Source organism: Gadus morhua, chromosome 10 (assembly GCF_902167405.1).
Source record: "Gadus morhua chromosome 10, gadMor3.0, whole genome shotgun sequence".
NCBI classification, from domain to species: Eukaryota; Metazoa; Chordata; class Actinopteri; order Gadiformes; family Gadidae; genus Gadus; species Gadus morhua.
The window spans coordinates 11,218,632-11,237,030 of NC_044057.1; the positions used below are offsets into that span (position 1 = coordinate 11,218,632).

An 18,399-nucleotide genomic window follows, 5' to 3' on the forward strand; every position below is an offset into this window, starting at 1 on the left:
ACAAGAGGTGAATTTATGAAGCGCACGTTATACAAGGACTAATGCTTTTCCTGTAAAGAAGTCAAACGGTGAGTGAAAAACAAATACAAATGTTATCTTTAGTAGCTGTGTGTGGGCCTATATGTGTTGTTTACTGTGTTTACAGTGGGCTTTTAGCCTAAATAATTTTGTTGGTATTGATTTAGTCAAACTTATACCTCATGCCGTGTACTTAGTCAAGTGTGTGTGTGTGTGTGTGTGTGTGTGTGTGTGTGTGTGTGTGTGTGTGTGTGTGTGTGTGTGTGTGTGTGTGTGTGTGTGTTCGTGCCCGTGTTGAGAATTAGACCTACGCTCTGAAACACCGTGTCGAAATGAAGTGAAGCGTTGTCACTTTGCTCTCCAATATTCATCGTGAACGTGATATGTAGGCCTATGTTGTATTTTGGAGATAGAGAGTGAGAGAGCGAGAGAGAGCAAGAGCGCGAGCAAGGTATAAAACTCTTTATAGCCTATTTAGTAGGCCTATTCGGCATATTGAACCGTCGGCCTAATGCGCCTCCTTTTTGAAAAGTCGGACAAACGGACCTTCGGACCAATGGGTTCCGTTTTCGTAACATTGAACCGTCGGCATAGTGGCATGTCGATCTAATGGGAAATATTTCGGACCATTGAGACGTCGGAACAATGAGGTGTCGGAATTACGGGCATGCCCCGTGGGCCCGATGAAGATCTGGGAGGTGAGCTTGCGGACGGTGAAGCCATTGTAGAGAACCTGCATTGGAGGGACAGAGAGCGCTTGGTAATCACGCATGGCACCCAGTGAGCCATCATATCAGACCTGTGGGAGTGTGGGGGGGGGGGGGGCTCTGTGGCACAATGCCTCATATTGTGTCTTCGTATCGCTAGCTCTGACTTCGTATTAAGGCCCGAACGGGTACCACACAACAAAAATGTAGAAGAAAACGGAATCCAGTATGACATAGCAGTGTACATAACCCCCAGTGTTTACTCGGTGAGTTACACTGAGTAACACGAACGAACGGGTGTTAGTCTGTATCCATTTCCCACGTACCAAGTCGAGCCAGCCATTCATTTGTGGGAACAGACAACAACCTTACATATTGTCAACGGTAACACCATCTCAATGGAGAGTGGTAAAGAAGAGAACGAGTGCTCTGGGTTTACCTCGTTACCCCTCAGGTGGTAGCCGTACTCGGACAGCAGGTTGGAGACCTTCTGCACGTTGACCGCGTCGTTGAACGGCGTGGCGTCGCCGATCTCGCCCTTGTTTACAGAAACCTGTGCACGCACAGGGGAAAAGGGACAGAATGAGACGGAATCACGTCAACGTTTTACATGGAACAGTGTTTAATTTCAAAAAGATTTAACTAAATGGGTTGGTTCAGAGTTGATGTATGAATGCTATGCTGGAGTGCCCTGTGCCCGGGTCAACAATAAACATGCCTAGAGTAACGTCAGTGTCTGGCTAGTTAATCTCAGTATACCCAATATACTACAGTCGCGCTGGTCGACAGTGTGACCTTGGGCCGGGCTGAACACAGAGCGACGGCGTCAGCATGGGGTTAGCTGTGATTGGCTCTCAAGGCGTACTGTGATACAAGATCCAGCCTTGCAGTGCAAAGTAAACAGGATACTGGACAACATCAACAGTGTAGGCAGATTGTTGGATTGAGACGGATGCTCCATAGAGTGCATTTATATAGCCACTTAAAGTGTTGACACACACAGGGAACTTTAGAAATACATTTATCTACAGAATTGTTAACATTGAATTTCAGATTCTATACTCTGAAACTAGGTTGTGCAGCATTATAACTTTTTGTCTGTCTCACACACACACACACACACACACACACACACACACACACACACACACACACACACACACACACACACACACACACACACACACACCTTGCCCTGCAGACACTCGATTAAGTGACCGACTGTCATTCGAGAGGGGATGGCATGGGGGTTGATGATGATGTCAGGCGTGATTCCCTCACATGTTCCCTCACACGTGAATGTCCTACAGAGCAAACACACAAAGACGCTAGAAGACACAACACCCACGGACGGCTCTTTGGATTGAGAGAACCCCTGTTGGAGGCCCTCTATCGTCTTACATGAAACCCAATCCTTGTTGTGCTTTCTAAGACCGCTTTACAAAGGGAATTTGTTCCAACACATGAGCCGCAGCAGGCTCTCCAGATTAATAAAGAGCGTGCTAACATGCAGAGAAGCAGAATGGGCTGGTTAGCGAGTTTGATTAAAGGTAGGTAGATAAGTAACAAAAGGTCTGGGGAAACTATGGGTCTAGAAGATGGTCTACCCGTGTTTATTCACCATTTAGTTACTTAGCTTTTAGTCAAAGAGACTAAGGCGATTATATTGGAATGGGATGCATCATGAATGAGCAGGTAGCGGTTTGTCTCTTGCCCGGGGGGGGGGGGGGGGGGTTGTCTCTTGCTCCCTATTGACAACGGGGTTTAAACCCAGAATCCTTTGGGCTCCCCGGTCAGACACGCCAACCTCGGACCTACACTATCTGGACACGGGGTGTGAATCTTTTGGTATCTCTCAAATCTATTTTGATTCTTGAGGGTTACGATTCGATTAAAAAACTATTCTTGATTCCCGATTCAAAATAAACTAATGAATCAGTACATAGGGGTGCACATTTCACAATATACTCCAGTTCGCTATGTGCTAAGAAAGGCAGTTTGGGAAACTAATTTAAGGAAGCAGAGTACAGTTTGTAAAAGATTATGTAATTTTTTTATTTGAATATCAACAGATTTCATTAATGTGAACACACTAAGACGAAAAAAAAAGGAAGAATATTAACGTTTTTGCAAATCTTTGTGATTGTTTTACCCCTGGCCAGCATTTTGATCAGATATCCCTTCACATTCCCACTCCGTGTATGAGGATGTGGTTTTACCTCTTGTCGGTACTGGATTCCGCAGGTACCCTTCTGTCCGTGTCAGCTGGCAAACTTCTCTCCGATCTGGGGGATGCGGACGGAGCGGACCTGTGGCCAGGGGAGATGGAGAGACAGACGGAGAGACAGGTTGTGACACGCAGCCCTGAGGGACTGTTCAGCTGGGCTGGAACAAGAGTTATGCATACCCCATTTGTCAACAGCTACTGCTCTGCAGCTCGTAAAATATGAGGGTTTAATGATCTGGTTTTGACTGATTGATAGGGAACGACAGAGATGCTCCTCGAGGGCAGGATATCAAGACAACACATCTTGTTGTGTGTGTGTGTGTGTGTGTGTGTATGTGTGCGTGCGTGCGTGCATGCGTGCGAATGCTGGAAGTTGCTTGGTGCATTAGCCTTTATGAGCAAAAAACTATTCGTTCTCTTCTACGGATTCTTGTTAAGAACAATAATGGTGATTTTGTCTATTTAAACCCTAACAATCGTGCCTTAATGTCCTCATGAACCAGATCTGGGACCCCCCCCACCCTCACCGGTCTGTGTGTAGCACACTTATGGTTGGATTAATCAGACAGGGGATGATCTTTCGTGGCATTTATTGTCGACGGTCTGTAACGCATTAAACATACGGTCGGATAACCACAGTTCTCCATATGCAGCTCCCTAGCTAAATTTCTCTACAGTCAGGACCACTAAGATACATGCAAAATAATGATAATAATAATGATGAAGAATACACAGTAAATTGTCATATTAGGCTCACCTGTAACACATTAAACATAAGGTCGGATAACCACACTTCTCCATATGCAGCTCCCTAGCTAACTTTCTCTACAGTCAGGACCACTAAGACCCCCGGTGGGCTGCCCCTATGTGCCTGTGTGTGGCATCCCCCTAACTCCTGACAATTCTACCATAACGGTCTTAATTCCTTTCATTCTGCATGCACATATTCAGTCAAAGCATAGCTTAAAATAAATCAATAAACAAAACCTCAAATACAATATACAGGGGGTGTAGATGTTTCCCGGCCCTGGACAGTGCACCTTTTCCCATAATGTCCAATACTATAGCCTAACTTAACCAGAGTCCCACACTCTCCCCTACAAAATAAATGTCGTCTCGACGTTACACATTCCCAGAATATTGGTCTTCAACTCAGGAGCCATGGAAACAAGAACGGGAGTCTCAATTCAAAAGTACTTGCTGTCCATGAACAGTCTTTAACATGGCCGGTATCTCCCGTTGTCTTGCCACGTCATACAGGTAGACATCACTGGCCAAGTGATCTCTGAGGCATAACTCTGCTTTGCAGGATAGGTACCTTTAATGAAAGATGATGATCTTGTTCCTATCCCATAACCCACCCAACAGACTCACATGTGGTTAAATTGTATGCCTCACATACCCATAGTAATACCATAATATGTGTTAGCAGTCTGGAATCTGGTACTGTTTGCAAAATAAATAGAAAATACGAATAAAAAATACTAGCAGCTGCTTCTATTTGTGTGTGTAAAACAGTTTGACCTTTTTAACCTTTGAACTAAAGTAACATATAACCAGAGGCGGATAGAGTACACAGCTTCCTTACTTGAGTAACAGTACAGATACCCCTTGCTAAATTTTACTCAAGTACAAGTAAAAGTACTACAGTCAGATGTCTACTTAAGTAAAAGTACTGAAGTACTTGTTTTTTAAAGTACTTGAGTATCAAGAGTACAAGAGTATGTTTTCTAAATATTGCATTACTACTGCTACAGTGCTTACGTTTATGTATAGAAACGTCCTGCATGGAGTTATGAAAAATGTTAACACCTTGGAGAATGTAAAAGGAATTGAAAGTAAAATCAAGTAATTTTCATCTTTTTACCATGGCAATAGCACTATAGTATACAGTGTATAACAGTATACTCAAGAACATAAAAACAATTGCTCAGCTTACATAAATATGCAATATCAGAAAAGAAAATTCAGCTAACAATTCTATGTATGTGTGAGTTTCTCAGTTTTTTTATCAATCAAATCAACAATCGTCTCTCATCTAATTCTGACCATGGAGTTGGCTTTGGCGGAAAGCGAAGGTGATTGCTGATAGGCTGAAGGCTGTCCTAATCAGTTTGAGAGGGAATCACGTTTGAGAGGGAAACAACAAATTGAGGGTTTCCGTGATTTTTCTTTTCTCCTTTTATTTTTTATTTTTCAGAAGGAGTAACGGGTACTCACGGTCATGGATAGAAATGTAACGGAGTAAAGAGTACAATATTTGCCTCTCAAATGTACTTGAGTAAAGTCATGAGTACTCCCAAAAAATGATACTTGAGTAAAGTACAGGGGTCTCATTTATAAAACTGTGCGTGGGATTGTTACTAAAAATGTGCGTACGCCCAGAAGCCAAGTTTTGCGTGCGCCAAAAAATATTCGGATTTATAAAACACTGCGTACGCACACCTGTACGCTATCTTTGCTTTATAAATCACATACTGACTATAATTGTGCGCAGCTGAATCAGCTTCACGTTCCGCCCTCTACACGCCCCTTTTTAACCATAAATGGTCAATGCAAATGACCTCATGAATGCGATCTGCATATAAAACAGACTCAGATGCCGGTATTATGTCTTGTTGGAAACAATGGCAGAAGTACTGAGAAAATCAAAAAAGCGATATTTCACGGAGGTTGAAGTGGAGACACTTGTGGGTGAGATGGAGGCCCGAAAGGTAGTTTTGTTCGGCGGTCACGGGATTGGAATCGCCAACAACAAAAAGCAGAGTGAGTGGCAACATGTTGCTGCAGCAGTGAACTCTGTCAGTAGCACGGAGCGCACAGTCCCAGAATTAAAAAAAGAAGTGGTCTGACATAGAGTTACATATTTTTATGTAGCCTACCAATAAATCGTTATGGTCCCTAAATACCCTCTCCCTCCGAATCCTGCATGGTCCGCCAGAAGTGCCATATGGTGCAGCATTACCACGGCGCTCACCTCTGTATTTATAGGGTTATGGTAATAAGACTGACGAGAACGCCTTGGATAATCAGTTTGTAATTACCCACGTAAAATGTTCTTGAACATAACCCCTTTTTAATGCCTGATTTGTCATGAAAAGCATCAAGAGTAACGGACAACGATTGTGATGAGTGTGGCTTGGTTTTTCACACTTGGGATTTAATTGACATTTGATTATGTGTTTACAGTGTCACATAAAAATATTATGTTATTGACACATGTTGGACAGATGCTTTATTCCATGCAGTCGCGCCGTCAGTGGACAGTAGGCTATGGAGTGACGGGATTAAATATAGAGAATTTATTTTTATTTATATTCTAAGGAGATATTTCTGGAGTTATAACTGAGAAATAACGCAGTGGACTTAAATTATTCTGATTAGGATCTAACGCATGATACGGGTTGAAATTAAATTGATGAAGGGCGATGATAAAACATAATCGTTCTTCTCACTCTGCAATTCTTCGGTCTGACTTCAGTTCACCACCACACCGTCTGTGTCGCCAATTCTCCTTTTCCTCCAAACCATGCGTACGCATGGGTCAGAGTTTGCTTAGGGCTGCGCACATTTTCCCGTCAAGTTGGTTTTTTATAGATCACAACCTTGGCGTGAAAAGTCACGTACGCAACTTTCAGCCCCGTTTTGTGCGTACGCAACGGTTATAAATGAGACCCCAGGGGCCTCATGTACTAAGACTTGCGTGGATTTCATACTGAAACTTGGCGTACGCCAAAACCCAGAAACTGTCTTACGCACAAATAAATTCAGATGTATCAAAGTGTGCGAACGCATGGATCCAAGCACGTTTCTTTCGTACATCTCGATCAACGTGGAATTGAGCGCACATGCCGAGGTGCCAAACTCCTCCCTGTCCACGCCCTCATTTAAATATGCAATTTCATTTAAATAGGCCTCTGGACCTGAGATTCACCTCTTAATCCGATCACCTGGCACCATGAACAGAGGCAAAAAACGAAACTTCACGGAGTCTGAGCTCGAGATTTTGCTCCACGAGGTAGAAATGCGCAAGCATATGCTATTGGAACCCTGTCAACAGGGATAAATGCAAAACAAAAGAGAAGTGAGTGGGAGTGTGTTTGCGAGGCCATCAATGCAGTGGGGTCTCAGCAGCGCACACACTCTGAAATTAAAAAAAAGTGGTCAGACCTCAAGGTGGAGGTGAAGCGGAGGGTTTCTGCCCACAGCCGAAGCGTGACCGCAACAGGTGGGGGGACGGGAGTGGGGGAACTCTCCCCCTTCGATTTGAGAGTGGCCGCTTTGATCGGTGACACAGCTCTCACCGGAGTGGTGGGAGCCCATGAAGGGGACGCCGATCATCCCCAAGGTAAATATGCTGAAGTCATAAATGCTGTAATTATACGTGGTCATACAATTGGCTGCTTGCAATACACATAAGTCGCGCGTAAAGATGCCAGGATATTAAAGACTTTGACTCGTGTTTATTAACTTAAATTTTTTATTTTTGAATAGACAAGCAAGGAGAGGGCACGGATTCGGATTTGACCATTTGCGATGTCCTCTAACAACGCTAACGCAGCCATTTTTAAAACAATTTTCTTCATCCATTGCGCATGCTTTTATAGCCACCCATATAATTGCAAGGCGTGTTAATTGTTCATTAGTGTGTCTCTGATGTGCAAATCACTCTGAGTCATTGTTTTCACCTTTTTTCCCAGTTTCCCAGCGTCACCTCTAAGTGTCGCCAAAGGAACAATAGCTGTAGAAACGTGCGTACGACAGCTCTGGAGCTGGCGTGGGGACCGCACATTTTTACGGTCATTTCACGTTTTGTACATCTGAACGTGAGCGTGGAAAAGGACGTACGCCACGTTTTTGTGCGTACGCAACCTTAGTACATGAGGCCCCTGGGGCCTCAAAATTGTACTTAAGTACTGTACTCAAGTAAATGTACTCCGTTACTGTCCGGCTCTGCATATAACCCTCTTTAACAACGTACTGCATTGTTATTTTTTTCTATGTGTAATGGAAGGCTGGCCTAAGGTGGTGTAAGTAAACAGTTTAGATGGCTTTCTGCATCTGAAAGGATATTTTCTGGAGAGCTGCGACTCCTCATCTCCGTCTGCTTCATCAGATGATGCTGCTGGATGAACGCCTGCCGTCTCTGCTGCCATGGCGCCGTCATCTGCTTCATCTGCTTCATCGGCCGCCATCGTTGCGGTGACCTCTCCATCAGATGCTGGCGTGTGGTCGTCTGCTTCATCCGATGATACTGCAGCTGCTCCCGTCTCCTCCACCATTCCGCAGCCATCTGCCTCCTGCTCTTCCTCTTGTAAATCATCATCCTGTCCAGGATGCTCTTCCGTGTCTCGGTGCTCTTGATGTCTAGGGGCTGGTTGTAGATAAAACTCTTCTGCACCCGCACTCAGCCGGCTCCTGGCTGAGGCGGGGCGTGCTGGTGATGCTCTGATGATGGCTCTCCATTCGCCTTCATCCTCTGAACTGCTGTTTGTCACATCGTCCCTCTGATATGTCTGTTTGTTCCTTTTCTTTTCCTTTTGGGGCATTGTGTCTCTTGATGTGACTTCCTCCTCCACTGGCAAAAAGTCACAAGGCAATAGTACGTTTCTGTGGAGGACTCGAGTCTTTCCTGGGCCTCTCTCAGGCCGTATCACATACACTGGACTGTCTTGTTTCTTGTCAATGACTACATGCACTTTTTCTTCCCAGTACGACCGGAATTTACCAGGGCCTCCTCTCTCTGGCAAGTTGCGATCCAACACCCTGCAGCCCTGTTGGAGCTCACCTCCGTACGTCTTTTTGTCATAATATTTTTTCGCTCTGGCCTGTCCTTTCTGGTCCTCCTTTGAGGCTAGTTGGTATGCCTCAGCCATGCGCTTCCTCCATCTTTCCGCATACTCGCTGTGAGAACGACTCTCCTCCTCATTAGGCTTCAGGCCAAACATGATGTCTACTTGGAAGCTGTGGACTCCTACCAAAGAGAAAGTAATAGGGGGAGAAGCCGGTTGCTTCATTCCGAGTACAATTGTACGCATGCACCACTTTGTTCAAAGAACTTTTTCAGTCACTCTTAACTTCTTCTGGCAGAGATCTCAGCATGGAAATAAGGGTTCGGTTAAATCTCTCCACCTGACCATTTCCAGCTGGGTGATATGGTGTTGTGTGTGAGCCTTGAATGCCGCAATATTCTTTGAGTTTGTAGAACAGCTTGTTCTCAAATTCTCTGCCTTGATCGTGCTGAGGCTTGGCGGGAAAGCCAAATTTCAGCACAAAATCAGCAAAAAAAACAAAACACTTTTTCAGCTGCAGTCTTGGCAGATTTGTTGGTGCATGCGTACGCCCAGGGCTGGACTGGGACCAAAAAATGGCCCTGGCATTTTTGGCCATGGCAGCCCACTATGATTATTTATACGACATGCGGAGGCACACAACATACCAGAGGATATATCCGCATATTGTGCTGTTTCAACAATTAAAATTAAGCGCAGTAGCCTACATGGAAGAGAGTAACCATGTTAAAAATTGATACGCTCTTTCACTATACTTGCAGAGACTTTTGCAGCTAGGTCAAATCCCCTCTGAAATGACTAATGCTTACAATATGTACAGTTTGAACCGTCTCACAATCAGCAAAAAATGCAAGAACACAGAACAACAGGAAGAATACAAAATATATGTATTATTTTATTAAGGCCTACACTAACTAAAACACAACAAATTATAGCACAGTAAGTCAAAGTGGCACCCTAAAGTATGAGAGAGAGAGAGAGAGAGAGAGAGAGAGAGAGAGAGAGAGAGAGAGAGAGAGAGAGAGAGAGAGAGAGAGAGAGAGAGAGAGAGAGAGAGAGAGAGAGAGAGAGAGAGAGAGAGAGAGAGAGAGAGAGAGAGAGAGAGAGAGAGAGAGAGAGAGAGAGAGAGAGAGAGAGAGAGAGAGAGATTCTCTGCGCCTCCTTTACGTTTACGTCATAATGAGTTATGGCCTGGGCCAAAGTTTTATTGAACTTTCAGGTTAAGTTGACAGCCCGCACAACCGTGAGGGAAGGTTGGCATGTGAGCCCTTTGCACTGATAAAAATACTGACCATTCATGTGGCTGTTTGAGCATGGAAAACATGAAATGAATGTATGTTGGTTCAATTAACATACCGTACATAGGTTATGATTCTGGATGATTTTTTAGGTAGTGGCCATCCCCAAAATGCACCAGAATACAGGAAATCATATCTACCAAATTCAAAATTGTGTAGCTTCTCTCAGCTCACGTTTAGTTGAAGTGTGCAGTCATGTGGCCCTCTGATGGTTATGATGAAAAATGTGGCCCTCTTTATCATGAAAGTTGCCCATCCCTGCCCTATATAGTGGACCACTGAGAATTCAAACACCCTACAAAATGGCGTGCACCCTACTTAGTGCACTAAATCCATGATAGGGAACGATTTCGAACACAGCTTAATTCATTTTAAACAGTGCTGTCTTTTCCTATGTTCGAAAGGAAGCACCTCTTCATCTCTTCTTGACCCGATTACGTTTTCCACAAGGTTAAGGAAAGGTGTCATAAAGGTTAGGAGATTAGGAGATTTAGGAGATTAGGAGATTAGGAGACTATTCTAGAGACCCAAAGTGTAGCACTACACAAACTAATAGTCACGATGGAACCCAAAAGAGAATAAGGTTTCAGATAACACAGCAAATAAAAATTGCCAAGATGAATATGAGAGAGAGAGAGAGAGAGAGAGAGAGAGAGAGAGAGAGAGAGAGAGAGAGAGAGAGAGAGAGAGAGAGAGAGAGAGAGAGAGAGAGAGAGAGAGAGAGAGAGAGAGAGAGAGAGAGAGAGAGAGAGAGAGAGAGAGAATGTAGATTGTTCTTGACACGCTTCTGACACAGAGTCCTACTTATTGACGTCTTCTCAGGTCGTTTTACGGATAATAATAATAATAATAAATGAAATTTATATAGCGCTTAACGTTGCACTTCACGTTGCCACAGTTGTTCTGGTTTTATATTATATATTTAAATTCGTAAACTAAATTAGTTACAGCATTACAAACAGTCAGTTAGAAGATAGAAGAAAACTAGATTGTTAGCAAAAATATACATTGCATGACACGAATAGAGAAAAGTAAAAAATATATACAATATTTAAAACAATAATAAAATACAACAAATGCCCCAAAATAAAAAGACAGACTTTTGTGTCCCAGTTTGAGGCAGCAATGTAAAGTACATTGGAACCTACAGTAAGTGGAAACTGTTCTTACAAATATTGCATTGAAGTACAGGTTTGAGTGCTCTTCCAACAGAGGAGGTCGCTTATTGAAAAGAGACACTAACGTGTCTCTAATGCCTACCGGTATTTTTTAATTCTCAGCCAACTTGTTGCTGCATTGACACAAGACTTCCCTGCACTGTCCCTTTAAGAGGCGCCGTGTGATGACGTCCTCTCTGGTGCCCTGCGCCGGAGAAGATGTAAATAGTAAAGTAGTACTTAAATAAATACCTCCACTTGCGACGCGACATGTGTGAGTACAATTGATACCCGCCCGGTAGTATAAAGTACTACATACAGTAATAGTAACACTCAGTACCTCGTCGAGGGGGTCAACGGGTTGGAACATTAACGCCTCGGACACCCGAAGTCCTCACTGTTATAATCTATAATCTACTAGCTATATAATCGACCATGTTATTATTAATCATAGTTTAAACTTTTGGGTATTGTAGAATATAGTATTGTACATAACGCACGTTAGACGGAGAACTCTGGTTTGGCATACGGTCCGGATGCATTGGACGATACTGTAGTGAAGTTGGTTTCATGTTGGTTCACAGTTATGTTTTTATACTTTCGATAGATGAGGCGTTTTTCACATGGTTAAAATAACCATTTTTGTAATCGGAGGACTATGAAGATCAATTGACATCCTTTCAGTTCCATTCCTGACTTTATTTCTGTACTTTAATGCAAATAAGTGCTAATAGCTTATCTATATTATGGTGTCCAATTATTGACTAGTTTCCTCATCAGTTCTTTTAGTGGACTCTAACAAATATCATCTTTTATCTAATATCTAATCTCCTCTAATATCATCTATAAACTAATTTCTTTATCTAATCCCGTCTCTTTTCTCCTTTTTTATCCCTATATCAAATATTGGATCTAATCTATAATTCCTCGATTATCTCAATTCTAATCAAATCTACTCTCTCTCTATTCTAATCTATATTCCTCTGTAATGTAATGTAATCTCTAATTCCTCTCTAATCTCATCTCTAATTCCTATGTAATCTCATTTTTATCTCTAATCTCATGTCTAACCATATCACTGATCTAATCTCTAGTTCCTCTCACCTCTCATTATCTCTAATCTCCTCTCTACTCTCAGTGTCGTCGCTGTCGTCCCTGCAGCTCCTCGTCCCGCCCCTCCGACTCTTCTCTGCGGTGATGTGGGAGGTCGCCCGGCAACAGAGAACGAGCCACTTTGGGATGTTGGAAGACTTTATTTCCTTGGTTACGGATGCCATCCCAGAGCTTTTGACCGGCCAGCAGAAAAGCCTTTTGCTGCTCGGGCTGAGGGCCAAGGTATTTATGGAATTGTGTTCAAATGTAAACAAAATTCTTGGGCATCACTATTGTTTTTAAAATTGCCAACTTGTTGGCACCTGACCCCATTTCTAGCTCTAAAAATGTTTGGAGACCAAACTTTAACTTTTGGGCATCTGCTGGTAATCTCACTGTCCCAGTAAACTTAATCGCATAATTTATACATTAAGAAAGTGATTCTAGCTATGAAGCAAAAGGCAGTCAGTTTGTTCATAGTTAAAAAAATTAAAAGGTATATCCATGCAGTGACCCCATATGCTTGTTTGGGACCCGAGTTGGCTCCCGACCCTGAGATTGTGAACCACTGGTATACACCGACTCTGATAGCTTGTGGTTATAACCTGACGATGCTAATGCTATCTGTTACCATTTCTGTCTGTGAAGAGGACCCAGGAAGTACTGAGCGGTGAGGTCGCCGACACCCCGGGTGCCGTCCGACACCACATGGAAAGGATCCACGCGGTCTCCTTGGAAACGGTGAGAAAGACATCGTAATGGTATTGATTATCATGGGTTTCTCGTTCCAGACCAGCGGTAGCTTGTCACATTGGTATTGATTGATTGTTGATCGTTATTCCAGGACAGCAGTGTGTTGAAGCAGTGGGCGTCCAGTCTACAGGCAGAGAGACCCGAGGAGGCCCAACAGCACCTCCTGCAGGTGAGTGGTGGTGATGCACTAAGCTCATGGTAGAGTGTAATTGGGTATATTGTACAGTTTGGAGCCAAGTATCTGTTTCCCCCAGACCCTTTTGGACCAGGACTTCACATCAGCCCTGGAGGGTCTGTTGTGTCACTTCCTGTCCAGACTTGACCAGAGCTTCCCCGTTCCTGACTTCAAACAGGTACTCACAACGGTCACACATTCCCCTATCTCTTCTCCTACACTCACTGTTCAGTGATGCAGGATACTGAGTAGTACACACTCTGTGATCTGTTGTTAGACTGCAGTCTGGCTGTCGGCGCCCTCCGCTGGCCTGGAGGAGTGTCTGCAGGAGATCGACTCCAACAGGGAGGAGCTGAAGGATCTGCTGTCCAATCAGACCTACCGCCTGGGACACAGCACCACCTCAGGTAGCGCACACACTCTAATCCCACAGCCCCATTTAAGATACAGACGCTAACCCCGTCACCCCAGGTAGCCTACAGACTCTAACCCTAACCCCACAACCCTATACACACTACACTAACCCTACCTACACTACACTAACCCTACCCACTCCACACTAACCCTACCCACTCCACACTAACTGTACCTTCCTTAAACTAACCCTACCTTCTCTACACTGACCCTACGTACTCTACACTAACCCTACCTACACTACACTAACCGTACCCACTCCACACTAACTGTACCTTCCTTACATTAACCCTACCCTCTCTTTACTAACCCTACCCACTCTACACAAACCCTACCTACTCTACACCAACCCTACCTACTCTACACCAACCCTACCTACTCTACACTAACCATAGCTTATCTACAGTAACCCTACCTACTCTACACTAACCCTACCTACTCTTTACTAACCCTACCTTCTCTACACCAACCTTACCTTCTCTACACCAACCCTAGTACATACTCTGCGTACCCTACCCTACAGACTGGTGGTTGCATCCCTCCATCCTCTCGTTCTCTCCAGGCTGTTCCGTTGATGAGGACCACCTACTGAGCGCCTGGTCCCGCCTCAAGCCCCCCCCACCCTCTCCTGCCTCCAAACCCCTGATCCAATCAAAACCTGCATCCCGGCAGGCGAGCAAGCAGGACGAAGAGGAAGTCACCTGTGAGGCAGCAGGAAATGGAAAGGAATGTGACACTGTTGGCCAGAGCCAGGTGTCAATCAAGCAGCCAACGGCAGCACTGAACAGAATGGGCTCAAGGTTGGTCTCCGGTTGTAGAACAATTTATTTAGTTACTTTTTGAGTGGGCACTAGTAAGAAAAGTGCTGTGTAAATGCAGTCCATTTACCGTTTAGCTTAACGTTTGTGTTAAATGTCCGCTCCTCTGTCGAGCAGTGGGATCCAGTCTGAGCCCGCCGGCCCACCACCGACGGAGACGGAGAGCAGCGTTCAAGAACTTCAGGACTCCCTGCTGGCACTCTCCCAGCCCGACAGGTGTGTGTGGGTCCCTCTGTTGAGCTGAACGTTGACCCTGTTCACAGTGACCTGACGACCCTCCTCTCTCAGGTCCAGTGACTCGGACTGCTGTATCGAAGATCAGCCGGAGAACACAGGTGAGCACGCATAATCACGCATACACCTGATGCAATCACCAGCCCATAATAGTCCAGTTACTCATGTGTCCTTCCTGCTCGTCCATCAGGCAAAGCTTTATCTCCAGGTGATACGCTGACGACCTCAGCCTCCCCGGCCCAGACAGACCATAATACTCAACGGCTGGCCCACAAGTGCCCTCAGTGTGGACAATGTTTCATATATCGCTCTGAGGTCAGCCTGCACGTCTGACACACCTCAATGTCTGTCTCTCTACCCACACACTCTATGTATCTTCACTGTACACAACATGTGTATTCAAGGGAGCGCAGCGCGGCAGCGTTCCGCGCCGCGCTGCCCAACTAATCTTCGAGCCAATGTTCTATTCCCTAGCGTCGCCGCCCCTGAAAAAGCGCTTTTTAAAAGCTGGTTTGTACATCCCGGGTCCCGTAGGCACCTCTATATCTACTCCTCACCACTGGATGTCGCCCTCTTTCGTTTGTGAGAAAACTATTCTGAGAGAATGGACGATGAGAGACTGGTCGTCGAGGTGGAAAAGTATGTTGAATTATATGACCAAAGTTCCCGTCATTATAAAGACAACACCAAAAAGGACATTGCCTGGCGAGCCATAGCTCTGGAGATTGGCTCTTCAGGTGAGAAATCAACAATGGTGGACTAAGTATCCAAACCATCAACCATAATGGGAAATAGACGAAATCAAGTCACATATAATCACACCATGTAGGTAGAAACCAGATTACTTGTAATATATATATTTTTATTTAAGGCAAGGCAACTTCATTTATATAGCACTTTTCATGCATGAAGCAGACTCAAAGTGCTTCACATAGAAACATTCTCATACAATAAAATAGATAAGTAAAAGAAAACACAGCCAAGGCTCAAAAATGCATTGTCATGTATTAACTGTCTCTCTGGTTACCATGTGTTTCTCAGGTGCTTTGCCACCTGGTGCTATAATAGGGGCCCTTTAATTGGTTGTTTCTCCAGGTGCTTTGCCACCTGGTGCTATAATAGGTACCTTTTAATTGGTTGTTTCTTCAGGTGCTTTGCCACCTGGTGCCATAATACGGGCCCTTTAATTGGTTGTTTCTCAGGTGCTTCGCCACCTGCGGACCCTGCAGGGCTGCCCCGGCCCGCCCCCCCCAGCCCAGGTGTACCGCAGCTGCTTCCAGTGCGCCGGCAGCTTCCAGACGGACGGCGAGCTGAAGGCCCACATCCAGACCCACCAGGTGCCCTACCAGTGCTCCCACTGCCACAAGAGGTTCCGCCTCTCCTCCACGCTGACCACCCACCAGCAGACCCACGCAGCCGCCGGAGGCCTCACCTGCGGCGGGGGCCTCACCTGCGGCAGGTGCGTGCGCGTGTTCGCCTCGCCCGGGGAGCTCCGCGCCCACCGGCAGACGCACCGCCACCCCCCGCCGGCGGCCCCCCGGCTTGGCTGCCCCGCCTGCAGCCAAACGTTCCCCACGCAGACGGAGCTCTTCAGGCACCAGCAGACCCACCCGGCCACCGACAGAGCCTTCAAGTGCAGCATCTGTGACCAGGTGTTCACAGGTACAGCGGACGCCTCTGATCATCTAATTTACATTTACCTTCAGGGCGTTTAGTAGACACTTTAATCCAAATCCATTTAAAATTAGTACATGGGGGATTAAGGGGGGAGGCAATGCAGAGTCTAGGTCCAGATTCTAGACTCTGGGTGAGTGGAAGATGGCTGGTTCAAGCAGCTTCACCCAGCCCTAGAGCAGTCTGACTCGGGCCAGGTGAGGCTGCTTAAACCAGCCTTCCTCCACACACACTCCAACATATGTAGACATTTAGTTTCAAGATGGCAGGAGTTGACGGGTTGCTCAAAATAGATACATTTTCTTCGTACCTCTCAATGTCTGACCGTACACGCACACGCTATATAACTATCCTGTAATGAACACATCATGTATGTGTGTGTACTGTAGTGCAGGAGCCCATCCGAATACTGTATTCAGCAGAGCACAAACAGAAAATTAAGCATTTTTGTTTAGAGTATAGTATTTTATTGAGGAGCTATTTCCTCTAGGAGAACATCAGACATCCTGTTGTATGTAAAATGAAGGAATCAGAGCAGACAGTGTAGTGTGTGTGTTCCGGACCGGTTCCTCTCTAACCCCTCCGACTTTCCTCATACCAGATCTCACCCAGCTGCGGATCCACCTGCGGGAGCACAAGAAGCGCTCGTTCCAGTGCTCCCAGTGCTCCAAGGCCTTCATCACGCTGAGCAACCTACAGGTGCACGCCCGGCGCCACTCGGCCCCGCAGGCCCACCTCTGCTCCCAGTGCGGCAAGCGCTTCTGGACGCGCGGCGGGCTGGAGAACCACCTGCGGCTCCACAACGGGGAGAAGCCCTTCTGCTGCCAGTACTGCGGGAAGTCGTTCACCGCGCTGGCGGGCCTGGTGGTGCACATCCGCCTGCACACCGGCGAGCGGCCCTACGTCTGCGCCGTGTGCGGGAAGGGCTGGCCGTCGAAGGGCGACCTGCAGAAGCACACGCGCACGCACACCGGGGAGCGGCCCTACGTATGCCCGGACTGCGGCAAGGCCTTCGCCATCTCCTGTCACCTCAGCGAGCACCGCCGCTCGCACACCGGTAAGCACCCGCTCACCCTCGACTACCCCTCGCCCTCTATTCTTCAGCACCCTCTAGTAACCCTCAACCTCCAGCAACCCTTACCCTCTGACCCAATATAATGTAATAATTATTGCACTGAATGATTATATCAGACAATTATGTCGGGAGACCACTGACCAGCTCCACTCCCCTGTACGCGTGTGTGTGTGTGTGTGTTTGTAGGTGAGAAGCCATTCAGCTGTCCAAAGTGTGGGAAGTGTTTCATCAGGAAGTCCACCCTGAAGATCCACATCCACACCCACAGCGACAAGAGGCCCCACGCCTGCTCCTACTGCCAGAAGAGCTACGCCAGCAGGAACCACTTAAACAGACACGTACGCACACACAAGACCTCCTAGCCTGTACACACACGTACCACTACGGACCCACAAGACCTCCTAGCCTCCAGACATGTACCACGATGGACCCAGAAGACCTCCTAGCCTCTACAGACACCTACTGACCCCCTAGCCTCCTCCACCCCAAAACTAGTCTGAAAAGTTTTATTGTACGACTGTTGTAAAGAGTGTCTTGAGAGCGCATGTTCCTGGCTGTTCTTCGTCTTGGCTCAGTTCTCCCCTGGAATCGTCCGCTCTGTATCGCAGTGTTATCAGACCGTTATGTTAAACACTGTCTATTTTTGTTGCTGCATAAAATATTTTAACAAAGCCTGTGATACCTGTGCTGATGGAATCGCCCTCTGAACTTGCTATGTAGAGCACTACCACTAATTGAACTCTTACTAATACTACCATTGCTGCTTCTACAGGCTCACACTGAGCAAACGAGTACAAAAAGTAGCAAGTTAATATTTGAAAACATTTCTTTAAATACTTTGAGCGGGAGTGTGTGTATGGCTCCTCTAGATGACGCCTCTCGACAATAGCTGGAGTCTGCAGCCACACCTAAACCTCACCCTCATTTTCTAGGTCCTCCAATTGAGTGAGACATGCAGGTACTGA

General features: G+C 45.9%; 1 protein-coding gene across 4 annotated transcripts; it reads left to right on the forward strand.

The window, feature by feature from the left end:
* Window positions 1-7: 7 nt before the first annotated feature.
* On the forward strand, window positions 8-18,119 carry LOC115552075 (zinc finger protein ZFMSA12A). 4 transcript variants are annotated; one of them, XM_030367825.1, is made up of 15 exons: window positions 7,929-8,266; window positions 8,665-8,744; window positions 8,885-8,940; window positions 12,338-12,534; window positions 12,940-13,032; window positions 13,136-13,213; window positions 13,299-13,397; window positions 13,497-13,626; window positions 14,196-14,433; window positions 14,569-14,667; window positions 14,740-14,786; window positions 14,876-15,000; window positions 15,888-16,347; window positions 16,961-17,416; window positions 17,621-18,119. In XM_030367825.1, the coding sequence occupies exons 1-15, from the start codon at window positions 8,171-8,173 to the stop codon at window positions 17,794-17,796; spliced, it is 2,430 nt and encodes an 809-aa protein (XP_030223685.1). In that variant the 5' UTR covers window positions 7,929-8,170; the 3' UTR covers window positions 17,797-18,119. The 4 variants fall into 4 exon arrangements, with proteins under 4 accessions (XP_030223687.1, XP_030223688.1, XP_030223685.1 ...); XM_030367827.1 differs by lacking the exons at window positions 7,929-8,266; window positions 8,665-8,744; window positions 8,885-8,940 and adding an exon at window positions 8-68; XM_030367828.1 differs by lacking the exons at window positions 7,929-8,266; window positions 8,665-8,744; window positions 8,885-8,940 and adding an exon at window positions 2,497-3,073.
* Window positions 18,120-18,399: the final 280 nt, after the last annotated feature.

Coding starts and splice junctions, on each gene's coding strand:
- LOC115552075 (XM_030367825.1), top strand. CDS start 8,171: ATGCTGGCGTGTGGTCGTCTGCTTCATCCGATGATACTGCAGCTGCTC. Junction 13,214..13,298: donor CCCAACAGCACCTCCTGCAG/GTGAGTGGTGGT, acceptor TGTTTCCCCCAG/ACCCTTTTGGACCAGGACTT. Junction 16,348..16,960: donor CTGTGACCAGGTGTTCACAG/GTACAGCGGACG, acceptor TCCTCATACCAG/ATCTCACCCAGCTGCGGATC.